At 61.2% G+C, this 22786-nt stretch overlaps 3 protein-coding genes across 3 annotated transcripts; 1 reads left to right on the plus strand and 2 right to left on the minus strand.

Annotated features, from left to right (window-relative positions):
* Nucleotides 1-543: 543 nt before the first annotated feature.
* LOC106862020 (acrosin-like) lies at nucleotides 544-3214 on the plus strand. The gene is made up of 5 exons (XM_088166126.1): nucleotides 544-614; nucleotides 742-972; nucleotides 1524-1789; nucleotides 2221-2366; nucleotides 2903-3214. The coding sequence occupies exons 1-5, from the start codon at nucleotides 544-546 to the stop codon at nucleotides 3212-3214; spliced, it is 1026 nt and encodes a 341-aa protein (XP_088022252.1).
* A 295-nt stretch (nucleotides 3215-3509) lies between these two features.
* On the minus strand, nucleotides 3510-9200 carry ARSA (arylsulfatase A). The gene is made up of 8 exons (XM_088166002.1): nucleotides 8885-9200; nucleotides 7507-7747; nucleotides 7116-7334; nucleotides 6414-6583; nucleotides 5747-5871; nucleotides 5507-5634; nucleotides 5122-5224; nucleotides 3510-4810 (listed from the first exon to the last, which is right to left on the minus strand). The coding sequence occupies exons 1-8, from the start codon at nucleotides 9121-9123 to the stop codon at nucleotides 4503-4505; spliced, it is 1533 nt and encodes a 510-aa protein (XP_088022128.1). The 5' UTR covers nucleotides 9124-9200; the 3' UTR covers nucleotides 3510-4502.
* A 1159-nt stretch (nucleotides 9201-10359) lies between these two features.
* On the minus strand, nucleotides 10360-13626 carry LOC106862018 (acrosin-like). The gene is made up of 6 exons (XM_088166127.1): nucleotides 13556-13626; nucleotides 13168-13428; nucleotides 12505-12770; nucleotides 11903-12048; nucleotides 11182-11448; nucleotides 10360-10554 (listed from the first exon to the last, which is right to left on the minus strand). Exons 1-6 carry the CDS (start codon nucleotides 13624-13626, stop codon nucleotides 10360-10362), a joined length of 1206 nt encoding a protein of 401 aa, XP_088022253.1.
* Between the last annotated feature and the right edge of the window lie 9160 nt (nucleotides 13627-22786).

Genomic DNA, 22786 nt, shown 5'->3' on the forward strand with positions numbered 1-22786 from the left:
TTTGTGTGGGGTGAATCCCATCTGCTGCTGTGGCCCCAAAGCAGCACAGCCTGGCAGATGGGGAGAGGGTGAAGCTTCTCCAGCCCAGAGAGCCTCAGGTGTCCCAATCCCGGGAAAAGTCACTGAGAGGGACAGGGATGGGAACAGCTGGAGCTGTGAGTCCTGTGGAGCTGCTGGAAGTGCCACCCTGAGCTGCTGCTGCCACCCAGGGCTGTCCCCTCTGTCACCAGCTCCTGCCCCTGAGCTGCCCCATCCCCCTGCCCCCGCTGTGCCCTCGGTCCCAAAGGATTGGGATCCCTGGATCTGGGACATTCCCTCGGCTCCAGCGGGATCCTTCAGGTCCCTCCCTGCCCCCCCAAACCATTCCAGGGTTCCACAGCTCGGTGCTGCCCCTGTGCCCCACCCCGGGCCACCGTGGCCATGGCACATGGAACCGGCCCCTCTGTGACATCAGCCCGGCCTGGTGGCACCACGGGCACCTCGCGGGCTTTGGGCACCAGAGGTGACACCTCGGCTCTGCCTCTGCCACCTGCGCTGGCACCGATGGCTTTGCTGGGGCTGCTCGTGCTGCTGGCCCTGGCCGGGCCCGTGGTGGCCACCGGGGACACCTGCAGGTCAGTGTCCCCGGGGGGCTCGGCGACACTCGGGGGTGCCGTGGCACGTGCTGGGCACGGAGGAGCCGCTGGGGGGTGGCTGTCGCTGCTGTCCCCGAGCAGGGCAGTGATGGCTTTGTGCTTGCAGAGGCACCTGCGGGCTCCGGCCCATGGTGTTGAACGAGAGCTCCACCGTGCCCGAATATGGATCCTCGGATTCTGCCAAAGGAGGGACAAACCTCGATGTCCCTCCAGGGGCCTGGCCTGGCATCGCCAGCGTCCAGGTGACCATGGAGAATGGCACGTGGCACATGTGCTCGGGGGCACTCATCAGCCACTGCTGGGTCCTCACAGCTGCCAGCTGCTTCAGTGGGGCTGGGTAAGGAGGAGAGGGGACAGGGGTGGGACCCCAACAGGGACAGGGGTGGGACCCAACAGGGACAGGGGTGGGACCACAATAGGGTCAGGGATGAGACCCTACAGGGGCAGGGATGGGACCCAGCAGGGACAGGGGTGGGACCCCAAGGGACAGGGTTGGGACCCCACAGCAGGAACAGGGTTGTGCCCTCAGCAAGGTTAGGAATGTGCCCACAACAGGGACAGGGATGTTCCCATGTCAAGGGCAGGGATGGGACCCTAACAGGGAGAGAGATTGGACCCCAGCAGGGATAGGGATGTCCCCAAAGCAGGGACAGGGATGTCCCCACAGAAGGCTCAGAGATACCCCAATGGCAGAGACAGGGATGTCCCCAAAGCAGGGACAGGGATGTCCCCACAGCAGGGTCAGGTGCCCAGCCTGCACCACCGTGTGCTGCTCCATGGCTGCCTCCCCTGCCTGCTGTGGGAAGCAGAGGCCTGGGAATGGCTGGGAATGGCTGGGCTGTCCCAGCCCCTGGCTCTGCTCCCTGTCACTCTCCATGTCTCCCCCAGGGCTGTCCAAGAGTGGAAGGTGGTGATCGGGGCCACAGACCTGGCTGAGCCGGGCCCCGAGGCCGAGGTGTTCCAGGTCAAGCGGATCCTGGTGCACCACGGCTACGTGGCCGCCACGGCCACCAACAACATCGCCCTGGTGGAGCTGGAGCAGCCCGTGGAGTGCAGTGACTACATCCAGCTGGGCTGTGTGCCCGACAGCTCCCTGGCAGTGACCGAGCTGAAAACCTGCTACATGGCGGGCTGGAGAGCCACCCCGGACAGCGGTCAGTGCCCCCGGGGGCTGAGCCCGGCTCTGGGGCTGGGCCTGGCTATGGGGCTGAGCTCGGCTCTGGGGCTGAGCCTGGCTATGGGGCTGAGCCTGGCTATGGGGCTGAGCCTGGCTATGGGGCTGAGCTCGGCTCTGGGGCTGAGCCTGGCTCTGGGGCTGAGCCTGGCTATGGGGCTGAGCCCGGCTCTGGGGCTGGGCCTGGCTATGGGGCTGAGCTCGGCTCTGGGGCTGAGCTCAGCTCTGGGCACGCTCTGGGCCGGCCCCGAGCAGAGCTGGGCCTGGGCCGTGCCCCGGAGCCCCGGGCAGGGCCAGGCTGGGTCAGGGGCTCTGGGGGGCACAGCCCGGCCCCGGGCCAGGGGCTCGGCCCCACAGGGCCCCCAGGGCCCCCAGGGTGCTCAGTGGCCTCTGTGCCCTCTGTGCCCGCAGCCCCCAGCCCACGCCTGGTGCTGCAGGAGGCCAAGGTGCGGCTCATGGACGTCCAGCTGTGCAACAGCAGCCGCTGGTACGGGGGGGCCGTGCACCCCCAGGACCTGTGCGCGGGGTACCCGCGGGGCGGCATCGACACCTGCCAGGTGCGGGCTGGGCACAGGGACCCCAAACACGGCCCCATGGAACCCCCAGAGCCGGCACAGGGACCCCAAACACGGCCCCATGGAACCCCCAGAGCCGGCACAGGGACCCCAAACACGGCCCCATTGAATCCCCTCACACCCAGCACAGGGACCCCAAACACAGCCCGGCCCCATGCCCTCCCATCCTCAGGGCCCCACCACTGACAGGTGTCCCCTCCCCGTGTCCCCTCCCCATCCCGGTGTCCCTGCCCGGTGTCCCCTTGTCCCCAAGGCCTGGCACTGCCCACAGATCCCTCCCCGTGCTCCCAGCAGCCCCAGGTGTGGATACCCTGGAATTCCCATTCCCTGCCCTCGCTGCTCCCGGTGCGGGGATGGGACAGAGCCCACCCTGAGCCAGCCCCATCGTGCTGCCAGCCCGGAGCCCCCAGCCCCAGAGCGGAGCCTTCCCACGGGAACGCAGCCGGGAACGCGGCTCTGCAGGGCTCGGCACGGGAGCAGCCGCGGCAGCAGCCCCTGACCCCTCTCTGCTGGCCCAGGGGGACATCGGGGGACCCCTGGTGTGCAAGGACGTCGCCGGTGACTACTTCTGGCTGGTGGGACTGGCCAGCTGGGGCCAGGGCTGTGCCAGTGCCAGGAGACCCGGGGTGTTCACGTCCACCCAGCATTTCCACGCCTGGATCCGCGCCCACACCGGCCCCAGCCCGGCGGCACCGACAGCGGCCCCGCGGCGCACCCTGAACTCGCCAGGGGAGCAGCCTGGCGTCATCTCCTTCCCAAAATCCGCCCTCAGGCGCTTCCTGGAGAGGCTGCAGGAGCTGCTGGAGCAGCTCAAGAACAGGACAGGGTGAGAGGAGGGAGAGCAGATCCCGTTGTGGCTGCAGAGCATCCCCAGCCGTGGGGCCGTGACCGCCGTGCCAAAGCCAGCCCCGGTGCCCAGGGCTGCTGTGCCCTGGCCGCGTTCCTGCCCTGAGGCCTCACGGGGGCTCAGCTTCATTTAATCCTTGCAATAAAGTTGTGTTCTCCCCGTGATGGGGGGTTTAGGGGTGGGATTCTCCACTTTCGTGATCCTAAAACCAAATCCATGCTCCTGCTCCTTCCCCCTTCCCACTCTGAAAGCACAAAAAGATCAGGGGTTAAAAACAATTTTCTGGGATTAAAAACAATTTACTGGGATTAAAAACAATTTACTGGGGTTAAAAACAATTTAAGGGGTTAAAAACAATTTACTGTAAACAGCCATGAGATAAGGAATCAAACAATTCTTCGCAGCATTATTAATAAGAAATTAATTAGACATTATTAATAAGACAAAGCAGTGATTTACATGGAAAACCCGTGGCAATACCCACTTTTATCCCCACTGGAAATAATGCCCTTGTCCATGGAAAGGAGAGTCCCTTGCCCCTGGCATTCAGGGTCCTGCACTTGCCCCATTCCCAGCTACTGGGAAAAAAATCATTCCTGTGGCCAAAATCAGGACACCCATTATCCACATTTTCACCCCAATTCAGGGAAAAACAAGGATGGCACGATTTGGGGGAAATGAGCGGGGTTGGGTCTGGTTTGGGGGAAGATGAGGGGGAGCCAGGGAGGGGAGGGGAGGGGAGATGGGGAGAGGGAGAAACTTCTCCAGCCCAGAGAGCCTCAGGTGTCCCAATCCCGGGAAAAGTCACTGAGAGGGACAGGGATGGGAACAGCTGGAGCTGTGAGTCCTGTGGAGCTGCTGGAAGTGCCACCCTGAGCTGCTGCTGCCACCCAGGGCTGTCCCCTCTGTCACCAGCTCCTGCCCCTGAGCTGCCCCATCCCCCTGCCCCCGCTGTGCCCTCGGTCCCAAAGGATTGGGATCCCTGGATCTGGGACATTTCCCTCGGCTCCCAGGAGCTGTCCTGGCTCTGGAGAAGGTTCTGGAGCCTGATCCCTCCTGGAACGGGTCAGGATCCTGCCCAAAGCCTCACCTGGAACGTCCCACACGGAGCACAGGGCCCTGCTCACACTCCCCAGCGCTTCTGGGGTCCCCCTGACCCCGTTTCACCCCAGCTCCCCCTCGCTCCAAGGGGTCCCCCCGAGCTGTGGGGCAGCTCTGAGGCTGAGCTGGGTGATTTAGGACGGGGGGGGGGGACAGGAAATTTTGGGGTGTCAGTGCGGGGAGCAGCGGCAGCAGGAAGGTTTGGGGCTGCAGTTGGGGGCACAGCAAGGCTGCAGCGAGGGGTCCCGGCCCTTCCTGACCTGGCTCTCCCCGAATTCCAGGCGCTGCTCCAGCAGCACTTTCTGCAGGGTGATGTCCCTGAGCACCTGCAGCACCTCGGGGCTCGCCTGGCCCTGCAGCAGGTCGTAGTTCTCCGCGGGGTCCGACTCCAGGTCGAAGAGCAGCGGGGGCAAGTGCGGGGTGAGCGGCGTTAGCCCCTGGCACGCCTGGTCTGGGGTGGTGCTGCTGTGGAAGGAACCTGAGAAACGAAACCGGAGACCTGAGCCTGCTCCTGGAGCAGCAGCTGCTCTTCCCAAAACCCCCCAAAATCCCTAAAACCTCCCAGAACTCCCTAAAATCCCCCAAAACCCTCCAAAACCCCCTAAAACTCCTAAAACCCCCCCAAAACGCCTCAAAATCCCTAAAACCCCTCAAAAGCCCCCAAAATCCCTAAAACTCCCCAAATCCCCTAAACCCCCCCCAAACTCCTCAAAACCCCCCAAACCCCCTAAAGGCCCTAAACCCCCCTAAAACTCCCCCAAACCCCCCCAAGCAGGAGGCAGCACTGACCTTGGGTGAAGAAATGAGCCTTGTACTTGCCCAGGCGGACGGCGAAGGGGCCGTGCAGGGGGTCGGGGGATGGGGGGTAGAAGAACACGGCCTGGCGAGGGCTCTGGGGGGCAAACAGGGCTCAGCCCACCTGGGCAACCTCCCGAGGGCAGGAGGTGGCCAGGAGCTCACAGGGCAACTTGGTAAGGCTGGCACGAGCCAGGTAGCCAAGCCTTGGCTGTGCCCAAATCCTGACTGCTCTGGGGGGCAAACAGGGGGTACCTCCCGAGGGCAGGAGGTGGCCAGGAGCCCCCATGGAGCCCAGAGGGCAACCTGGGCATGGCTGGCACGGGCCAGGTAGCAAAGGTCTGGCTGTGCCCAAACCCTGGGGGCCAGCAGGACTCACCTTCCCCGAGCCAAAGAGCAGTGGGCTCAGGTCGAAGCCATCCAGGGCCACCTTGGGAAGGGCGGCTCCAGCCAGGGCACTCAGGGTGGGCAGGATGTCCAGGGTACTGCCCAGCTCGTGGGTCACTCCTGGCACGGGGACAACGCGAGGGGCTGAGCCCGCTGCCATCCCCGGCCCGGGTTTGGCCCGGGTTTGTCCCGGGATGTCACCCAGGGGGTGGCACGGCCCAGCCCGGCTCACCTGGCGCGATCCTGCCCGGCCAATAAGCCACGGCCGGCTCCCTCATGCCACCCTCGTAGGTCGTGCCCTTGCCACACTTGAGGTGGCCGGCGCTGCCACCGCGTGCCATGCGCAGAGTGGAGGGGCTGGGGACAACGGGGACAAGGAGCAGCTGCCACCACGTGCCAGGGACACGCTGGCCGAGGGGACAGTGACAAAGGTGACGCCGGTGCCAGCGTGGCTCTGCCACCCGAAGGGGCAGGGCAGAAGGCAAGGGCCGAGCAGGGCAGGGTGACAGCGGTGTCACACACACAGAGGGGATTGGGGACACTTGGGGGGTGTCACACTCTCGATCCAAACCGTGGGGGACATTTGGGGGGTGTCACTCACGTAGAGGGGACTGAGGGACATTTCGGGGTGTCACACTCCTGACTCAGACACTGGGGGACATTTGGGGGTGTCACACAGAGGGAACTAGGGGACATTTGGGGGTTGTCACACTGCTGGCTTGAGGCCTGGGGGACATTTGGGGGGTGTCACAGTCCTGCCCAAACCCTGGGATGTTTGTGCAGGACTCAGTTGAATCCCAGGAACACCGAGATCACACCCTGGCTCCCCTCCAGAGCAGGACCTGGCAGTGACACCTGTCCCATCCCAGGGTGACACCTGTCCCTGTCCCAGCCCTCACCCGTTGTCAGAGGTGAAGAACAGCAGAGTGGAGTTGTCCAGGCCGTGCTCCCGCAGCGCCTGCAGGATCTGTCCCACGGAGCCATCGAACTCGGCCAGCGCGTCCCCAAAGGGGCCCCGGCGCGTGCGCCCCGAAAACTCCCGGCTGGCAAACTGGGGGTAGTGGGTGTGCTGGGAAAGGGACAGAGCTGCCATCAACCCCCCCGCCAGGACGCTCTCACTCCCGTTTTTAGGGGGTTTTTGGCTTTCTTAGTGGGAATTTTTAGGGATTTTTTGGGGGGTTTTTAGGCTGAATTTTTAGGGATTTTTTTGGGGTTTTTAGGCTGATTTTTTCCTGATGTTTTTCTCAGAAATCCTTTTCCCTTTTACTTTCCCTTCTCTTTTCCCTCCCCTTTTCTTTTCCTTTTTCCCTTCCCTTTCCCCCTTTTCCCTTTCCTTTTTTCTTCTCTTTCCCTTCTCCCTTTTTTCTTCCTTTCCCCATTCCCTTCCTTTCCCTTCCCCTTTTTCTTCCCTTCTCTTTTCCCTTCCCCATTTTCTTCTCTTCTCTTCTCTTCTCTTCTCTTCTCTTCTCTTCTCTTCTCTTCTCTTCTCTTCTCTTCTCTTCTCTTCTCTTCTCCCTTCCCTTTTCCCTTTCCCATTCCCTTCTTTTCCCTTTTCCCATCCCTTCCCCACCCAAGGGCCCGGAAAATCCCCGCAGTCCCACATGGGAAGCGTAGTAGAGCAGGAAGGGGAGGCGCCTGCGGGCGCAGTCGGCGATGAAATCCCGGGAGAATTTGTTGTAGAGGGGCACGAGCTCGGGGAAGGACACGGGCTGCTGGATGATGCTCTGGTTCCAGAGCAGCGGCAGCGGCACCACGCCCTGGTCACACGTCCCAAAACATTTGGTGTCGGGCGGGAAACAGGTCAGGTTCTGGCAGGGACCCTGGAAAAATAAAATTTTTTTTTGGGGGGGGGGATTCCAGCTCTGCTGCAGGGAAGGGAAGCGAAGGAACAGGGGGTGAAGAGTCCCAGCGGCCTCTGTCCCCAAACAGAAGAAACGCAGACCCGAAAGGTGCAGCTCGCACCCAAATCCCCGCACACCTGGATGCTCTCACCTGGTCATGGGAATAGGGCACGCCCAGGAAGTGATCGAAGCCCTGGTGCACGGGCAGGAAGGAGCCGTTGGTGCCATAGCCCAGGTGCCACTTGCCAACCATGGCCGTGGCGTAGCCCTGGGCCTTCAGCACCTCGGCCACCGTGACCTCGGCGAGCGGGAGCCCCCCCCGAGAGCCCGGCTCGAACACACCGGGATAGACCCCGGAGCGCACCTGGAGCCGGCCGGTCAGCAGGGCGGCCCTGGGGACACGGGGGGACACGGGGTCAGTGGGACATCCCGGGACACCCCCGGGACACGGGGGGTTTGTCCCTGCCCGTCTATCCCGGGACATCACGGGTTTGTCCCTCTATCCTTCCCCAGGACACGGCGGGTTCATCACCACCCGTTTATCCCGGGACACGGGGTTTTGTCCCCGCCCGTTTATCCCGGGACATGATGGGTTTGTCCCTCTGTCCTTCCTGGGACATGGTGGATTTGTCCCCCTCCCGTTCATCCCGGGACACCCCAGCTCCATCCCCCCCGTTTATCCCGGGACACCCCAGCTCCATCCCCCCGTTTATCCCGGGACACCCCAGCTCCATCCCCACGTTTATCCCGGGACACCCCAGCTCCATCCCCCCGTTTATCCCGGGATACCCCAGCTCCATGCCCCCGTTTATCCCGGGACACCCCATCCCTATGTCCCCCGTTTATCCCGGGACACCCCAGCTCCATGCCCCCGTTTATCCCGGGATACCCCAGCTCCATCCCCCCCGTTTATCCCGGGATACCCCAGCTCCATGCCCCCGTTTATCCCGGGATACCCCAGCTCCATCCCCCCGTTTATCCCGGGATACCCCAGCTCCATCCCCCCCGTTTATCCCGGGACACCCCAGCTCTATCCCCCCGTTTATCCCGGGATACCCCATCCCTATGTCCCCCGTTTATCCCGGGACACCCCAGCTCCATCCCCCCCGTTTATCCCGGGATACCCCAGCTCCATCCCCCCGTTTATCCCGGGACACCCCAGCTCCATTCCCCCGTTTATCCCGGGATAGCCCAGCTCCATGCCCCCGTTTATCCCGGGATACCCCAGCTCCATCCCCCCCGTTTATCCCGGGATACCCCAGCTCCATGCCCCCGTTTATCCCGGGATATCCCAGCTCCATGCCCCCGTTTATCCCGGGATATCCCAGCTCCATGCCCCCGTTTATCCCGGGATACCCCAGCTCCATCCCCCCCGTTTATCCCGGGATATCCCAGCTCCATCCCCCCCGTTTATCCCGGGATATCCCAGCTCCATGCCCCCGTTTATCCCGGGATACCCCAGCTCCATGCCCCCGTTTATCCCGGGATACCCCAGCTCCATGCCCCCGTTTATCCCGGCCGGGCCGTACCGGGAGGGGCTGCAGACGGCGGCGCTGCTGTAGAAGTCGGTGAAGCGCAGCCCCTGTGCCGCCAGCCGGTCCAGGTTCGGGGTGGCGGATGAGGGGTGCCCGTAGCTGCCCAGGTCCCCGTAGCCCAAATCGTCCGCCAGCACCAGCACGAAGTTGGGGCGAGCGGCGGCCGCGGCTCGCACGGGCGGCAGCAGCAGCAGCAGCAGCACCCAAGGGTGGTGCGGGCCCTGCGGCCCCATGGCGGTGTCCCGGTGCTGTCCCGGTACCGTCCCGGTGTTCCCGGTGCTGTCTCGGGTGTCCCCGGGGCGGTGCCGGCACCAGCCGAGCCGCTCACGTGATTGCAAATGGCGGCCACGTGGCCGCGGGGCATGCTGGGAGTTGTAGTCCCGAGTGGCCATGCCGGGATGGCGCGGCTGGGAATGGGAATTCCAGATGGGTGTGAGGGGATTTAATGGGGCCGTGTTTGGGGTCCCTGTGCTGGGTGTGAGGGGATTTAATGGGGCCGTGTTTGGGGTCCCTGTGCTGGGTGTGAGGGGATTTAATGGGGCCGTGTTTGGGGTCCCTGTGCTGGGTGTGAGGGGATTTAATGGGACCGTGTTTGGGGTCCCTGTGCCCAGCCCTCACCTGGCAGGTGTCAATGCCAGGGAATGGCATCTGTGAAAAACAAAGTTCACTTTCACTTTAAATTTTAAAAGTTTAATAAAAGACAATAAGAGACAAAGGATAAATCTCAAGGTTATAACGGCCATGTGCTTGCATCCAGCCAAGAGCACACCTTAACTCAGAAAACACTTCCTTAAATGCATCAACCTCTTCCATATTCATAAACCTTTATGCATTATTCAAAACCACCCACCCACACCTGTAAATCAGCATTTTTAAATTTTTCTCCTTATGTTTCCTCCTTGTCAGTGCACTGCCTGATAACAGAGATCAATAAATCCTTTCCCTGGAGTTCTGGTGCTCATCACTCCTGTCTTCATCCAGATAGGATAATCCAAGAATGGGAAGAATTTTCTGATTATCTTTTTGCCATTTTCTGAGTTACTTACATGAACAAAAGCTTTTTACATCACCGTGTTATAGTCCAAGAAAAATATATATTTATCACACGACTGTTTCTAAGTTTTGTTAATAGCAGAGCTGAAAAAAGCTGTATTCATACAGCAAAGTTTTCCAACATTATACATATAGCATTCATTTTAGTATTTACAAAAAGCCTATAATAATATAATGTAATGTAATATGAAGTAATATAATGTAATATGAAATAATATGAAGTAATATAAAGTAATATAATATAATATAATATAATATAATATAATATAATATAATATAATATAATATAATATAATATAATATAATATAATATAATATAATATAATATAATATAATATAATATACAGCATCCCAGAGTACAGGATTGCCTCTGGGCAGCTCGGGAATATCCCCAGGGAGGAGACTCTGCTCTCTGCTCAGGGCTGGGCACTGCCCAGGGCCGAATTCTGAGATTTCTGGGATCTCCAGATTCCTGGGAGCAGCCCCTGCCCGTTCCTCTGGTGGCACTGCTGGACCCCTGGCACAGAGGCTGGGCCCTGCTCCTGCGGCAGGGGAGGGATGGGGATGGGGATTGGGATGGGGATGGGGGGTCCTGGCAGCTCAGGGGCAGGAGCTGGTGACAGAGGGGACAGCCCTGGGTGGCAGCAGCAGCTCAGGGTGGCACTTCCAGCAGCTCCACAGGACTCATAGCTCCAGCTGTTCCCATCCCTGTCCCTCTCAGTGACTTTTCCCGGGATTGGGACACCTGAGGCTCTCTGGGCTGGAGAAGTTTCTCCCTCTCCCCATCTCCCCTCCCCTCCCTGGCTCCCCCTCATCTCCCCCCAAACCAGACCCAACCCCGCTCATTTCCCTTAAATCGTCCCATCCTTGTTTTCCCCAGGAGACTGAGCTGGACAATGTGGATAACAGGGAACAGGAACAACTCTATTTCAGGAACAAGCTGGATTCACCGTGGGCGTGGGCGCAGGGCTCAGCGTGGCCCTGGCACCGGGGCTGCCTTTGGCACCACAGTCACAGTCATGGCCCCAGCAGGGAATGGTTGCCAGAACTGCATCAGCTCATCTCCCTGCTCAGGTTTTCTTCCCCTTCAGGAAATCCAGGAGCTCCTGCAGCAGGTTCAGGAATTTCTCCAGGATCATTTCTTGGAATGAGATGCCCGTAGAGCCCTCCGAGGCCTCTGTGTTTGGATTCTCCACATCGCTCAAATCCGCCTCGGCCTCTTCCTCCTCCTCCTCCTCCTCCTCCTCCTCCTCCTCCTCTTCCTCTGGCTCGAGCTCATCCTGTGGCTCCGGGGGAAACGTTGGCAAAGGCTCTGGTGGAGAAGCATCAGCCTCTGGTGGCAGCAGCCCCAGCTGCACCAGGATCCAGGGACGGAAATGCTGGGTGGACGTGAACACCCCGGGGCGTTTTGCTCCAGAGCAGCCTCGGCCCCAGCTGGCCAGTCCCACCAGCCAGAAGTAGTCACCGACGATGTCCTTGCACACCAGGGGTCCCCCGATGTCCCCCTGGGCCAGCAGAGAGGGGTCAGGGGCTGCTGCCGCGGCTGCTCCCGTGCCGAGCCCTGCAGAGCCGCGTTCCCGGCTGCGTTCCCGTGGGAAGGCTCCGCTCTGGGGCTGGGGGCTCCGGGCTGGCAGCACGATGGGGCTGGCTCAGGGTGGGCTCTGTCCCATCCCCGCACCGGGAGCAGCGAGGGCAGGGAATGGGAATTCCAGGGTATCCACACCTGGGGCTGCTGGGAGCACGGGGAGGGATGTGTGGGCAGTGCCAGGCCTTGGGGACAAGGGGACACCGGGATGGGACACCGGGATGGGGAGGGGACACCGGGATGGGGAGGGGACACCTGTCAGTGGTGGGGCCCTGAGGATGGGAGGGCATGGGGCCAGGCCGTGTTTGGGGTCCCTGTGCCGGCTCTGGGGGTTCCATGGGGCCGTGTTTGGGGTCCCTGTGCCCAGCCCGCACCTGGCAGGTGTCGATGCCGCCCCGCGGGTACCCCGCGCACAGGTCCTGGGGGTGCACGGCCCCCCCGTACCAGCGGCTGCTGTTGCACAGCTGGACGTCCATGAGCCGCACCTTGGCCTCCTGCAGCACCAGGCGTGGGCTGGGGGCTGCGGGCACAGAGGGCACAGAGGGCACAGAGGCCACTGAGCACCCTGGGGGCCCTGGGGGCCCTGTGGGGCCGAGCCCCTGGCCCGGGGCCGGGCTGTGCCCCCCAGAGCCCCTGACCCAGCCTGGCCCTGCCCGGGGCTCCGGGGCACGGCCCAGGCCCAGCTCTGCTCGGGGCCAGCCCAGAGCGTGCCCAGAGCCGAGATCAGCCCCAGAGCCGAGATCAGCCCCAGAGCCGAGCTCAGCCCCATAGCCAGGCCCAGCCCCAGAGCCGGGCCCAGCCCCAGAGCCGAGCTCAGCCCCAGAGCCGGGATCAGTCCCAGAGCAGAGCTCAGCCCAGAGCCGGGATAAGCCCCAGAGCCGGGATCAGCCCCAGAGCCGAGATCAGCCGCAGAGCCAGGCCCAGCCCCCAGCCAGGCCCAGCCCCAGAGCCAGGCTCAGCCCCCGGGGGCACTGACCGCTGTCCGGGGTGGCTCTCCAGCCCGCCATGTAGCAGGTTTTCAGCTCGGGCACTGCCAGGGAGCTGTCGGGCACACAGCCCAGCTGGATGTAGTCACTGCACTCCACGGGCTGCTCCAGCTCCACCAGGGCGATGTTGTTGGTGGCCGTGGCAGGGTTGTAATTTTGGTTTAACAGCAGGGTCTGGATGTGGCGCAGCTCGGCCTCGGGGCCCGGCTCAGCCAGGTCTGTGGCCCCGATCACCACTTCCCACCTGGAGATGTCCCTGGGGAGCAGGAGATGGAGAAAGGATTGATGGAGCAGGGACAGGGACTGCAGCAGCTGTGATCCCTGGGGACATCACTGTGCTGTGGGGACATCCCTGTCCCTGCTGTGGGGACATCCCTGCTGTGGGCCCGTGCCCCACCCTGCTGTGGGGATATCCCTTTTCCTCTCGTGGGGACATCCTGGACCCTTCTGAGGGACATCCCTGACTCTTTTGTGGGGAAAGTCCTATTCTTGTTTCGAGGACATCCTTGATCCTGCTGGGGTCCCATCCCTGTCCCTGCTGAGGGGACGCTCCTGTCCCTCGTGGTCCCATCCCTGTCCCTTGGGGTCCCATCCCTGTCCCTTGGGGTCACATCCCTGTCCCTTGGGGTCCCATCCCTGTCCCCTCTCCTTACCCAGCCCCAACGAAGCAGCTGGCGACCGTGAGCACCCACTGGGGGTGGATGAGTGCCCCCGAGCACATGTGCCACGTGCCATTGTCCAGGGTGGCCTGGATGCTGATGACACCGGGCCAGGCCCCCGGGTGGACCCCGGTGCCACCCACGTCCTGCGAGATGTCATCGGCAGCATCCAAGGATCCGAAGTTAGAATCCTGGGAATATTCGGGGTCCACCGAGCTGTGGTCGAAGGCCATGGGCCGGAGCCCGCAGGTGCCTCTGCAAGCACAAAGCCATCACTGCCCTGCTCGGGGACAGCAGCGACAGCCACCCCCCAGCGGCTCCTCTGTGCCCAGCACGAGCCACGGCACCCCCGAGTGTCGCCGAGCCCCCCGGGGACACTGACCTGCAGGTGTCCCAGGTGGCCACCACGGGCCCGGCCAGGGCCAGCAGCACGAGCAGCCCCAGCAAAGCCATCGGTGCCAGCGCAGGTGGCAGAGGCAGAGCCGAGGTGTCACCTCTGGTGCCCACGGCCCTGGCGGTGCCACCAGGCCGGGCTGATGTCACAGAGGGGTGGCACAGAGTCCTGGAACCTTGGAATGGTTTGGGTGGGAGGGACCTTAACGACAACGCGGGGCCACCCGGGCCATGGGCAGGGCCACCTCCTGGTGGCCCCGGGCACTTCCAGGGTGGGGCAGGTGCCGGGAATTGGGGCGTTCCCAGCAGCAGCGAGAGACTGGATCGGGGAAATGCAGCCATGGAGGGGCTGGGACAAAGGGGATTTGTGTCCCCTCAGGGGCAGCTCCATTGTCACCGCCTCTCCCCGATCCCAAAGATTTGTGTCCCTTTGGGGCAGCTCCACTGTCACCACCGCTCCCTGATCCCGGCTCTGATCCCAAAGATTTGTGTCCCCTCAGGGGCAGCTCCATTGTCACCGCCTCTCCCTGATCCCCAAATCTGTGTCCCCAATCTGTGCCATTGTCCCCACTGCTCCCCAGCCCCACCTCCGATCCCAAATCCATCCCGGCCCGTCCCCGGGAGCCGGGCACAGCCGGGATCTCTCCGTACGGAATCCTCGCGGCCCGGGGGCGGTTCCGGGCCGGCTGCAGGTGACAGATGGCCCCGGGGTGTCCCCGGGATGTCCCCGCGCTGCCGCCGCCACCCCGCAGGCTCCAGCTGGAGCCGTCCCCGAGCGCGTTCCCGACGGCGCTTCCCACAGCGCGCGTCTGCTGCGCTCCATCTGCGGCCGGGGGCGGCAGCGCCAGGATCCCGGGGACACACCGGGAACGGCAGGAATTGTCCCGGGAGAGGCGGGAATTGTCCCGGGAGAGGAGGGAATTGTCCCGGGAGAGGGGGGAATTACCCCAGGATCCGCAGGAATTGTCCCGGGAGAGGGGGGAATTATCCCGGGAGTGGCAGGAATTGCCCCAGGATCCGCAGGAATTATCCCGGGAGAAGCAGGAATTGTCCCGGGATCACCGCGGGTTGAATCTCGAGCTCTCCCGGGCCAATCCCGGGGCCAGCGTGGCCTGGAGCACGAGGAGTGTTTTGGAATATCCCGAGGAATGTTTGGAATATCCCGCAATTTCCCGGTGCCTGTGCTGATTTCTTGTGTTCCTGGTGGCGTTTGACGGTTTTAATTTAATTTCTAATTTTTTATTTAATTTTAATTTTTTCCTAATTTCTTTTATTTAATTTTTATTAATTTTCTGCTTCTCTGAGCGGCGCTGAGAAGAATTTTTTGCCTTTCCAGAATCCCGGAATCCGCTGCCAAAATCCCCCCGAGCCATTCCCACCTCCTCCCAGCAGGGATCTCTCCGGCATTCCCGTATTTTCCTCGCCCAGGGAAGCCTGGAATGGGCACAGAATTCCAGGCGGGATCACCCCTGGCACAAACTCCTTTGGGAGTTCGGTGGCGGCTCAGAATTCCCAAATCCTTTCGGGAATTCCTTTCGCTTTCCATGCAGACAATTCCCGGGGCTGGGAGGTTCTTCCTACCCGGGTGCAAGGTTTGGAATTCTCTGAAATTCCCGAGATTCCGGCGCCCGCTGTAGGTGGCAGCAAATCCATGGCTGGGCGGGTCCTTCCTCCCCGTTTTGGGTCAGAATTCCGGGATTAAGGAAATCCTGAGCTGGAAGGGCCTGAGAGGATCAGAATCCAACTCCTGGCCCTGCCCAGACTCCCTGAAATCCCACCCGTGCCTGGAGCAGCCTTGGGAATGTCACTAATACCTGAGGGAAAAATCCAACCCGAGATCCAGGGGGGGCTGGAAGGGGATATCCGGGATTTGGGGGTGAGGCTGGATGGGGTTATCCCGGGATTTGGGGGTGAGGCTGGATGGGGTTATCCCAGCTGGACCGGGTTATTCCAGGATTTAGGGGCAAAACTGGTTTGGGTTATCCTGGGATTTAGGGGTGCAGTTTGATTAGGTTATCCTGGGATTTAGGGGCGGAGCTGGATGGGGTTATCCCAGCTGGGTGAGGTTATCCTGGATTTAGGGGTAAAGATGGGTGGGATTAGCCTGGGATTCAAGGGTACAGCTGGATTAGGTTATCCTGGGATTTATGGGTATGGCCGAATGGAGTTATCCTGGCATTTAGGGGCAAAACTGGATGGAGTTATCCCGGGATTTGGAGGTTTGGCTGGATGGGATTATCCTGGATTTAGGGGTAAAGATGGGTGGGGTTATCCCAGGATTAATGGGAGCAGCTGGATGGGGTTATCCCAGGATTTGGGGGTAAAGCTGGATGAGGTTATCCTGGATTTCGGGGTGAAGGTGGATGGGGTTATCCCGGGATTTCAGGCTGTGTCTGGACAGGGTTATCCCAGCACTCGGGGCAGTTTGGGGCTGGCTGTGAAGGGACAGGGGCTCTGTCACCCCCTGTGTCACCTGGCGAGGCCACCTGGGTGGAGCCAGCCCTGCTCAGCTTCGTGGCCACCTGAGCTGGGCCTGCCCCAGACCCTGACCAAATAAATCCTGGCCTAAACCCTGCTCAGACCCTGCCTGCATCTTTCCTGGATCCTTCCCAAATCCTGCCCAGAACCTCCTTGGGCTCTGTCTGGTCTTTTCCTGGATCCTGCTTAGACCCTGCCCAGGCCCTGCCTGAATTTTCCCCAGATCCTGCCCGATCCCTGCCCAGACCCTTCCCAGCCAGGAAACACCTGGAATTCGCCAGAGCAGGAGCAGGAAACTCAGGATATGGGCACGGAAGGGGAATTTTCCCTGGGAGGTGCCAGCCCAGGCCAAGATCCAGGCGGGATCAGGGGGATGCCCAGCAAAACCAGGAGCCCTGATCCTTGCCCTGATCCCAATCCTGTTCCTGATCCCGTTCCCAATCTCATTCCCACCATCCCAGCACCCCCAAGTGTTGTTTTTCGAAGGATGAATTCCCAGGACTGGGAGTCAATCCTGATCCTGTTCCTGATTCCTGTTCCCAGTCCTGCTCCTGATCCCATTCCCACCATCCCAGCACCTCCAGGTGTTGTTTTCCCAAGCAGGAATTCCCAGGGCTGGGAGCCAATTCCCGATCCCATTCCCGATCCCATTCCCATCCGAGTTTCCAGCCCCACTCCCCCATCCCAGCAGGATTTGTTCCCAGCGCTGTGGGGTCGCTGGAATTGTTCTGGCTCCTCAGGGAATTCCTGGGATTTGGGGGACAGGGCAGCCTCTGGACAGCGGCACGTTCTTGGCTCTGCTGGAGGAAATCCGGGAAGTTCCCCCTCCATGAGGTAAAAAGTCCCAAAAAAAAACCCCGGTGAGAATCTCCGGATCCGAACGAGGCCAAAGGACAAATCCTGGACGCCGTTCCTGAGCCCGGGGGTGACAACGGTGACACGGAAAGAGGAGGAGGAGGGGACACAAATCCCGGGAATGCTGCAGAGCTGTCCCAGGGATGGACGTGTCCCTCTGTCCCCTCTGAGCACGGGGACAGCTGCGGTGACAAAAGTGGGGACAGGGACACACATGGAGAGGACAGGAAAAGGGGATGGGGACATTCAGGGGGACAGGAGAAGGGGGGATGGGGACAGCCAGGGCACAGGAAAAGAGGGGAGGGGGACATTCGGAGGGGTCTGGGGACAGCCAGGGGTTACAGGAAAAGGGGATGAGGACAGGAGAAGGGGATGGGGACAGCCAGGGTGCACAGCTGGAGGGGTCTGGGGACATGGGGGCAGCGGTGTGGGACGGGATGTCCCCAAGGGGAGGAGCGAGTCCCTCCCTCCATGCCAGGGGTGACAGCGCGGTGAGCTGGCCCTGTGCCCGGCAGGAGCTGTGACATTGTCCCTTTGTCCCCTTGTCCCTTTGTCCCCGCTGGCTCGGGCCGGCTCTGGCACTGCCCCATTGTGTCCCCACCCACGGCTGGCCGGGGCACCGCCTGTCCCTCTGTCCCCGTGTCCTTGTGTCCCTTTGTCCCCCTGTGTGTTCCTGTGTCTGTGTGCCGTTGTGTGTCCCCCTGTCCCCGTGTCTCTCTCTCCCTCTGTCCCCGTGTCCAGGCCGTGCTGCCGGGTTTTGTCCCCGTGCCGGGTCTGTCCCCACCCGGGTCCCGCAGGAAGGGACAATCCCGGTCCCGCCAAGGTGTTTCCTGCGCTCCCGATAGGGCCGGGCAGCGCGTCCGGAGCTGGCACTGACCCCAAGGCTGGGCACTGACCCCAAGGCTGGGCACTGACCCCAAGGCTGGGCACTGACCCTAAAATTGAGCACTGATCCCACTGACCCCAGACCCCAGAGCTGGGCACTGACCCTAAAACTGAGCACTGACCCCAGAGCCGGGTACAGACCCCAAAACTGAGCATTGAGCCGGGCACTGACCCCAGAGCCGGTCCCGCGGGTCGCCCCGCTCTATCCCGCGGTCGCCCCGCTCTATCCCGCGGTCGCCCCGTTCTGTCCCGCTGGCCGGGCAGGACGCAGCCCGGGGCGGGGCGGCGGTGGCCGCTGTCCCCGCTGTCCCCTCTGTCCCTTCCTGGCAGGAAAGGGGCCGAGCTGCCGGAGTTTCCTGCGGGATCCGGCCCCGCGGGCGCCAGCAGCGGAGCGGCCGCCGGCGGAGCAGCGGCACCGAGCCAGGTACCGGTACCGGGGGGTCCGGCCGCTCCCAGAACTCGGGTTTGGGGCTCCCCCGCTCCCCACCGGGGCTGTGGGGTCGGGACCAGCGGGACGGTGCCCCCGGACGGGCGCCGCCTCTCCCCGGTGGAACCGGGAGCTTTGCGGGGTTCGGGGCGCACCGAGGAGCGAGCAACGCTGCCCACCCCCAACCCCCCAACCCCCCAACCCATCCCGAACCCCCCGAAACAGCGGGAGGGGAAGCGAACAAAAACCCGGGCGAGCACCGGGACGATTTTTGGGGACCCCCCCCCCTCACGGTTGCCCTGAAGTTGGCCGCGCTCCCGCCCCTTCCGTGCGCACCGGGGCTGGTGTTGCCATGCCAACTCCTCCAAACGAAGCCGAGCCCCGCTGCCGGCGGCGGGGGCCGAGCTCGCGGGGGATCCGCCGTGCGCGCCGCTCCCCGCCCGGCCCCGCCGCCCCCGCCCCGCTCCCGCTCCCGCTCCGCCACCGGCGGCCGCCGCGGGGATGGTGGCTCGGGCCCGCAGGTACCGGGGGAAGAACCGGGGGAAGAACCGGGGAGGCACCGGGGGGGGGGGGAAGGCGGAGCGAGAGCGGGGGATGCGGAGGGGGAAGCGCGGGGGATGCGCGGGTCGGGGATGGATGAGTGGAGGGATGGATGAGTGGAGGGATGAAGGATGGATGGAGGGATGGATGAAGGATGGATTGATGATGGATGTGGGGGTGGCTGCGGGTTGGAGGCCAACACTCGGCATTCCGAGCTCGACATTCCAGGCTCGGCATCGTGGAGCTGGGAGCGAAGGGCTGCGATGTGCCCGGGAGAGCGTGGGCTGGGGATTTTTTGGTGGTTTTTTTTTTTTGGGTTTATTTTTTTTTTTGTGGGGAGAAAAGCGAGGAACGCGGCGAGCCGCGGGATTTCGGGCTGGGATTTTCCTGGGAATGGGAGGCACGGGGTGCGGCAGGAGCTTTCGGGGGTAGAGATTTTTTTTTTCGGTTTTATTTTATTTCTATTTTTTGGCCGAGGCCTGGTGATGATTTTGTGGCTCCCCCCGGTTGTGGTTTGGGCAGAACTGAGCGGGGCTGTGCTGGAAATGCCGATTTTCGCCGTGTGGGAGCTCAAGTTGTGCGGGGAGTTGTGTCCAGCCGGGCTGGCACGGGTCAGGAGCTGCTCCCTGCACTCGGGGGGTGCTGGACAGCCCCGAGCAGGGCATTTGTGGGAATTTTGGGATTTGGGGGGGGTCGTGTTCCTTTCCCGGCCTCAGCTGGTGAATTTTCCCCCCTCGATATCTTTGGCAGCTGCTGGAAAAGTGAATTTACCCCTCTCTGCTCTTCCCCCAACCGGGTTTGGGGAAGGAGATTCCTGAGCTGAGCTCAGCAGGTCCCCTCTGGATTTCCTCGGGAAAAACTTCCCGAAAAACTTCTGTCCTTCTGTCCCAGGAGTGACCCGTGGGTGAGGGAGGCAGCGAATTCCCAAAATTCCTCTTCAGAGCTGCTCTTACATAACCCGGAGGGCTCCCTGCGCTCTCTGCACCTGCACGGGAGCCCTGGGCGAGGCCAAAGGGGCACAAAAGGCACCGAGGAGGGGCCTTTAATTCCCGGGAAATGCTCCTGGAATGGTTTGGGTGGGAGGGAGTTTAAACCCACCCTGAGCCAGGGGCAGGGACGCTTTTCACTCTCCCAGGTTGCTCCAACCTGGCCTTGGGCTCTTCCAGGAATGGGGCTGGAAAATTTTGGGGATTTTTTTTTTTTTTAAGTTGTCGCTGAACAGCCTGTAAACCCTAAATATCCCAAATTCCTGAATATTCTGAATTTTTTGCGGGAATTCTGGCGCGAATCATTCCCGGCCGAGCCGCCTGTGTTTGGTGCTGCGCTGTTCACTCGTGCGTAGAGAGAGGGAGAGTGGGGCACGAAACCACCCCCTCCCCCCTCCAAAAAAAACCCCAAAAAACCAAAAAAAAAACCCCAAAAATCCACGAGCACTCCCAGAGCCGAGCAGCGCTACGCTGGGGAAGGTTCTGCCGAGATTTCCAGCCCCTAAAAAAAAAAAAATTCCCAGCGCTGCCTCCCCCGCGCGGCACCACGTGCGGGTGGCGAGGCACGTGTGGAGTGCGGGGTGGGCACGGCCGGGGGGGCTGCCCGGGCTGCTCTTCCCGTCCCCGGCATTCCAGGGAAGCAGCCCGGGCTCCTTTTCATGTTCCAGGGATGCAGCCCGGGCTCCTTTTCCCATCTCTCAGTGTTCCAGAGATGCTGCCCTGGCTCTTTTTCCCATCTCCTGCATTCCAGGGATGCAGCCCGGGCTCCCTTTTCCCTCTCTCAGTATTCCAGGGAATCAGCCCGGGCTCCTTTTCATGTTCCAAGGAGCAGCCTGGGCTCCCTTTTCCCTCTCTCAGTGTTCCAGGGAATCAGCCCGGGCTCCTTTTCCCATCTCTCCATGTTCCTGAGATGCTACCCTGGCTCTTTTTCCCATCTCCTGTATTCCAGAGAATCAGCCCAGGCTCCTTTTCCCGTCTCTCAGTGTTTCAGGGAAGCATCCTGGGCTCTTTCCGTGTTCCAGGGAATCAGCCCGGGCTCCTTTTCCTCTCTCCTGCATTCTAAGGAATCAGCCCGGGCTCCCTTTTCCCTCTCTCGGTGTTCTAAGGATGCTGCCCTGGCTCCTTTTCCCATCTCTCAGTGTTCCAGGGAAGCATCCTGGGCTCTTTCCATGTTCCCAGGAGGGATCCTTTGCTCCTTTTCCCACCTCTCCATGTTCCAGAGATGCTGCCTGGGCTCCTTTTCCTCCCTCTCAGTTTCCAGGGAAGCAGCCCGGGCTCCCTTTTCCCAGCTCAATGTTCCAGACTTCCCTTCTCTCCTGTCTCCCAAGGGAGAAGCTTGAACTCCCCTTTCCCTCTCCCATGTTCCAGGGAATCAGTCCGGGCTCCTTTTCCCATCTCTCCGTGTTCCAGGGAGCAGCCTGGATTCCCCTTTCCCTCTCCCAATGTTCCAAGGGAGCAGCTTGGACTCCCCCTCTCCTCTCTCAGTTTCCAGGGAAGCAGCCTGGGTTCTCTTTTCCGTTTCTCGGTGTTCCAGGGAGCAGCTTGGGTTCCCTTTCCCACCTCTCAGTGTTCCAGGGAAGCAGCCTGGGTTCTCCTTTTCCCTCTCTCCGTGTTCCAGGGAAACATCCTGGACCCTTTCCATGTTCCAGGGAGGCATCCTTGGCTCTCCCAATGTTCCAGAGATGCTGCCCGGGCTCCTTTTCCATCTCTCAGTTTCCAGGGAAGCAGCCTGGGCTCCCTTTCCCCTCTCCCGGTATTCCAGAGGGGAATTCTGTTCTCCCTTTTCCCTCTCCCGGTATTCCAGAGGGGAATTCTGTTCTCCCTTTCCCCTCTCCCGGTATTCCAGAGGAGGAATTCTGTTCTCCCTTTTCCCTCTCCCGGTATTCCAGAGGGGAATTCTGTTCTCCCTTTTCCCTCTCCCGGTATTCCAGAGGGGAATTCTGTTCTCCTTTTCCCTCTCCCGGTATTCCAGAGGAGAATTCTGTTCTCCCTTTCCCCTCTCCTGCAGGGATGGGATTTGGGGTGGAATTTCGCTCCGGGGATCCGTGTGCAGCAGGGATGAAGGGATGTGGCACTGGGGCTGCTCCCGAGTCCCTTGAATTCCTGAATTCCTCTAATCCCATAATTCCCTGAATGCCTCAAATCCCCTCAATCACCTGAATCCCCGTAATCCCCATAATCCCTGAGTCTCCCGAGTTCCCTGAATCCCTCAAATCCCTTGAATCCCCAATTACCCAAATTCCCTGAATCCCTCAAATCTCCCGAGTTCCCCAGATTCCCTAAATCCTTGAATCACCGAATTCATTAAATCCCCCGGAGCCCGGGAACAGGGAGGGGGTTCTCTCCTTTTCCTGCTCCATTCCCAGGGATGAGCTGCTCCAGTTTTCCCATGGCTCCAGGACCACGAGGAGTGTGGGGTGCAGTGGGGACCCGTGGAATTCCTTGAATCCCTTGAATTCCCCGAATCTCTTGAATCCCCCAACTGAATTCCTCAAATCCCCTGAGTTCCCCCAATTACCTGAACCTCTGAAATGTCCCGAATTCCCTCGGATCCCCTAAATCCGTCGAAATCCCCCGAGTTCCCTGAATCCCCATAATTCCTCAAATCCCCGGAGTTCTCCCAATCCCTTGAATTCCCTTAATCCCTTGAAGAACTCCCCTGAGTTCCCCGAATCCCTGAATTACCCTAAGTCCCCCAAATTCCCTGAATCCCTTGAATCCCCGAATTCCTTAAATCCTCCGAGATCCCTGAAATCCCCGAATTCTCTCAAATCCCCTGGAATCCCGCGAATCCCCCGAATTCCCTGAAATCCCCCAAATTCCCTGAATCCCTTCAGTTCCCCGAATCCCCAAATTTCTTAAATCCTCCGAGTTCCCCGAATCCCTGAATAATTCCCCCGAATCCCCCAAATTCCCCGAATCCCCCAAATTCCCCTGAATCCCCCAAATTCCCCTGAATCCCCCAAATTCCCCTGAATCCCCCAAATTCCCTGAATCCCCCAATCCCCGATCCCGCTGGCAGCAGAGCAGGGGAGGTTTCAGCGCAGCT

The sequence above is a fragment of the Sturnus vulgaris genome, chromosome 5, assembly GCF_052056855.1.
Source record: "Sturnus vulgaris isolate bStuVul1 chromosome 5, bStuVul1.hap1, whole genome shotgun sequence".
NCBI lineage: Eukaryota > Metazoa > Chordata > Aves > Passeriformes > Sturnidae > Sturnus > Sturnus vulgaris.